At 36.8% G+C, this 4,694-nt stretch overlaps 1 protein-coding gene and 1 non-coding gene across 2 annotated transcripts; one reads left to right on the top strand and one right to left on the bottom strand.

The window, feature by feature from the left end:
- Positions 1–1,005: 1,005 nt before the first annotated feature.
- LOC132630524 (putative DEAD-box ATP-dependent RNA helicase 33) lies at positions 1,006–3,175 on the bottom strand. Its single transcript, XM_060346101.1, has 2 exons — positions 3,018–3,175; positions 1,006–2,223 (listed from the first exon to the last, which is right to left on the bottom strand). The coding sequence occupies exon 2, from the start codon at positions 2,198–2,200 to the stop codon at positions 1,220–1,222; it is 981 nt and encodes a 326-aa protein (XP_060202084.1). The 5' UTR covers positions 2,201–2,223; positions 3,018–3,175; the 3' UTR covers positions 1,006–1,219.
- A 37-nt stretch (positions 3,176–3,212) lies between these two features.
- Positions 3,213–3,283, top strand: TRNAG-GCC (transfer RNA glycine (anticodon GCC)). Its single transcript has one exon. It is a non-coding gene; the product is annotated as a tRNA-Gly (tRNA).
- Positions 3,284–4,694: the final 1,411 nt, after the last annotated feature.

Consider the following 4,694-nt stretch of genomic DNA (forward strand, 5'->3'; position numbering starts at 1 on the left):
TTGTTGAAAAGTGGACAGCCTTTCTGTGTCAACCAAAAAGATGACATGAAGACTAAGTTCATAGAACCAAGGAAGTAAGACACTATCGAACTGTCAACTGGTAAAATACATAGCACAGAAATAAGGTATGCTAACAATTTAGGACTCTGAATATAGTACATAATACTTTAGTCATGTTAATAAATTGAACTAATAAAACCATGCAACCAAGAGACTAGCAAACTGTCAACTGGTAAATAGCACTACCTTTAGCATACTTCTTCAGTCCACATACTGTGAACCAACTAGTTGTGCAGGTCAATATTCAATTTGACGTCATGCACTAAGATATTAGGCAAACAAAATTGAAGGAAACAATCATTTCAGCACTCAAACAAACAAAGTGAAGAACTTCCTGGTCAACAGGAAAACTTCAGGCAGAGAAGAACATCAAGTCCTCTTGCAGCAAAAAAAAAAAAAGTGTTTTGAGTAGCTTCTACTTTTTGTAGAAGCTGAAAAAAAAAATAAGTGTTTTGAGTAGCTTCTACTTTTTTTAGAAGCTGAAAAAAGTATTTTTTTTTTCCCTGAAAACGCTTTGGGAACCTTGGTCCAACACGAATTACTGCTCTAATATTGGTGAAAGTGTTATTCAAATTGATTAACTTTTTCCAGAAGCTGGAAAAAAAAAAAGTTTTTCCCCAAAAATACTTTTCGAACCTTGGTCCAACACAAATTACTGTCCTAATATTGGCAAAAGTGTTTTTCAAATTGAATAGCCAAATACAATATTTCTCAAAAAGTACTTTTTTGAAAAGCGCTTCTCATAAAATGCAAATTCTGGAAGCTTGCGAAACAGGTTATTACTCAAAATAAATGGAGGTCCCAAATACCAAATTTTCATCTCTACTCCACACAGGGAGGCCTGGATGTGGGATACTATTCACTAAATGAAAGGTTCACAACAAGCTCAAATAACTGGAAACTAACAAGTAGTAGAAGATACCAAAGTAGCAAATTATCATAAGCTATTGTAAGATCAGCTTCAAGATAAATTTATATGTTTTGAATTCTACAAAAGGTTCCATCCCCAGTTCACACTTCACGTGCTGAACTCACAGTTCTTACTAGTTTCCAGTCTAGATTTAATCAGTGAATAATTAAAGGTGCTAAAGTATACATATGAACAACGATAATTTACACACTCTTTCTACCAAATTTGAGCTTGTCTACATCAGAACTCTTAATTTTCTGGTTGAAGCTCATAACTCCCATCATTTTGCAAAAACAATTCAAACACAGGAGATTCTGAATCATCAAACAGGTCTACCAGATTAAACCTTCCACTCTCTCGATCACTATCCACTGGTCTATGACTCTTATTCTTTACTCTAGACCTTGCAGCTTCCGCTGAACTAAATTTTTCAGCATGACCAGACAACTTACTCCGATTTGTGTTCTTCCTGAACTTATTGTTGCCATCTATTGACACTTTATCAGAATCTTCCATATCGAAATAACCCTCATTTCTTTTACTATTGGATCCAGTTCTTGGTTTTATCGAATTTTGCTCACGCTTGTTTCTCTTCTTTCTTACCTTCCTATCACTTTCACTCTGAGAGTCGGAACCTGGATTCGAGGGTTCATCAAAACCATCAATAGCATTCTCAACTTTTCCATAAGGTTTAATGCTATGAACAACCCCCTTGGGGAAAAACCTTGCTGAGGGCAATCCATCTTCGTGCTTGAACAATTCCGGCCCGTCTTTGTCAGACCACATATCAAATCCTCCAGGCTTTTGAAACCGATCTGCCAAGACTCTCAAATGCTCATCAGCACTCACAGAGAATAAAGTAGGTGCCTTTTCAACCACTTCCCAAGGCCTCTCAAGCTCAGAGACAGCAGCTTTCAGCTCAGCCCGTTTCCTCATCTCATAGATTTGGCGTTCGCGAGCCAATCGAGCTTTAAGGAGCTGCTTAGATTTCTTGGCTTGCATACGCTTCCATTGCCATTTTGAGACGCCTCCGGGATAGGTTCTTGGACCACCACCCATCCTAATTATCGACCTTTTGTAAGGAACATTGGTTATTGTGGTGGTGGTGATTAGGTTAAGGGAAGAGAATTTAGTGGAGAGAAAGAGTTGGGATGCCCCTGAAATTGTCTTTGATGAAGAGACGCTCTGATGGGGTGCTGAAACTAAGAATGATGAGCTGAGGAGGGACATTTTCTTCCTGTAAACACCAGATCCTGCAAAATACCAGTTGGATTAATGTTGCACAAACAACAACAACATACCCAATGTAATCCCGCAAGTGGAGTCTGGGGAGGGTAGAGTGTACGCAGACCTTACCCCTACCTCGTGGAGATAGAGAGGTTGTTTCCAAAAGACCCTCAGCAAAAGTAACGTATTAATGTTGCACAAACATGGGATGAAAATCCAAAACTTCATGAAAGAACATGGCTCCGGAATGCCATTTACAACATGGAAAATGATATGCAGTATATGTAAGCATTTAAAAGTATAACCAACCCACCTTTGTAGAGTTGATTTCTCACTCAACTAATAGTTATTATCTCAGAAAGTCACTTTCTTTGTTGAAGGAACCAACATTTGTTAATCTCAAACTAGTTGCACCGGCTATGTGAATCCTCTCTATTAATTCGGCTCTATTCGGACCCATGTCATTCTAATGGTCAATAGTCTGTCTTTTAAAACAAAGCAGGATTTGTCTAAAACTCGAGAATTTTCTAAATTTCACATATTTGTACAATGATTAAGAAATATAGCTGATAAAAAAATTTAAAAAATAAGCTTATGGTAGTGTACCAATTTAATTAAAGCATAAGGGCTTTTCTAATTTGTTTATGTCTTCATTGTTCTTCCCACTATGTTCGTAAAGAGTAAAAAAGAAACAATAGCTTAGAAATTCGTAAAAGACAATATGAAATTCATACATACAAAAGTAAGGCATAAGCACAAGTAATAAATCCCAGAAAGAAAGGGAAAAAAACGAATTAAGAAAGAGAGAAATAAGGTTCACCTGGAAGAACTTATGAGGAGTTGAAGTGAAAGAAATTAAATCGGAGAACCCAAAAGAGCTTCAAAATAGTCGATTGAACTTCTATTTGGCATAATCTTATGTTCACTCGGCTATCTCTCTTTGATATGGGAATTTGGGCCCGGATTTTCTGAAACATAGACATTTTACTTTGGCATGGCATGTTCTCAACGGCGAGCACCAGTGGTCTAGTGGTAGAATAGTACCCTGCCACGGTACAGACCCGGGTTCGATTCCCGGCTGGTGCATTCTCTTTTTTGTTTCCTCCTCCTTGCCTCTTAGAAGCTCTTTTCATCATAGTTAGGCGTGTCAATAGTACAGTTCGGATGGTTATTTTTATATCATACTAATTTTTCAATTATTTCATTTTGTAGAACCAAAATTAGACTTTTTGAAATCGTCTCATCATCTTGTTTTCTCTTCGATATTGGTACTGTTCGGTTAATTTTCAGTTTTTTTAAGACAAAACAAAATCATGTCATAGTTGTTGACACCTAATTTTCACCGCATAAAACGTATATTTTAATTTTCATATTTCCCGAGTCCGAGACGGGGTGAGGATGCCATTAGAAAATTAAAATTTCAAAGATCCCGAGAAAATGGCAAAAATTGATGTTTAATTATTGTTTTTCATAAAAAAATAACAATTTGCAAGAAATTACGAGTCATTTACCTTCACAAATGTGATTTGAAAAACAATACGCATTCTGTTCCGTCTAGCTCGAGAAAATTGTTAATTTAAACAACGTATGAATTACGGTACTCTTGACCGCATTTTTCGCATTTTTAAATATTGCTCGGAACTATGTCAATATTGGGTTCGTATTGAAGCTCCTATTTTAAAACGACGTATTATGAACTTTATTTATTTTTTAAATATGAACTTACGTGTTAGTTTTATACAAATACGTAGTTTCATGAAATTGTGTGTTCTTATTTAAATTACGTTTGAACTAAAGGGGTCATTTTAAACTTGTTCAACAACTTTTTTTTTTGTTTGGTTGGGGGGGGGGGGGGGGGGGGGGGGGGTATATAAAGGCTGGGGACTGAAGTTTTAAAACAAAAACTTAAGTCCCCCTCTTCTCTTCTTCGTCTTCACCGTGTATCAATGGCGACTTAACCCTAGGCTTTCTTGCGATCACAATCGCGACCCCTTTTTCATGGCTATTTGCACGACAATTTTTTTTTTTAGGGGGGGGGGGGGGGGGGGGTTGTTCCTTTAGTCGTGTTCTATCTTGTGCCAGGTTTTATTTTGGTTTTTATATGATTTTTAACTCAGTTAAGGGCAACTCTTAGGATGTTGCCGGGTCCTTTTGAGTGCATGATTGCCATGGGCAGAACTAAGAGTTCTTTGCCATCTTGTGCATCACACACTAAAAACAAAAGGACCCAAGGTAATTTCCAAGGCCCTTTGTGCAAAATCAGTACGATTTTTGGGGATTTTTATCTGTTTATGTACTATTTATTACCGTTTGAATTTGTTTTTGGTCGAATTCTGTCTTATTGTATGACTGTACGCACTATTCCTATATTTTCGCCTAATTTTTAGGGATAATATGGTGTATTTGTACGATTTTTGGCTGGATTATACATTTTTGTGAGATGTGTACATTTCTGATTAGATGACAATACCATTTTATACAGTCCGGTGAAATTCCT

Source organism: Lycium barbarum, chromosome 3 (assembly GCF_019175385.1).
Source record: "Lycium barbarum isolate Lr01 chromosome 3, ASM1917538v2, whole genome shotgun sequence".
In the NCBI taxonomy this organism is placed as follows: domain Eukaryota; kingdom Viridiplantae; phylum Streptophyta; class Magnoliopsida; order Solanales; family Solanaceae; genus Lycium; species Lycium barbarum.

Excerpts from the sequence above, each read along its gene's own strand:
- LOC132630524 (XM_060346101.1), bottom strand. The coding sequence starts at position 2,200 with ATGTCCCTCCTCAGCTCATCATTCTTAGTTTCAGCACCCCATCAGAGC.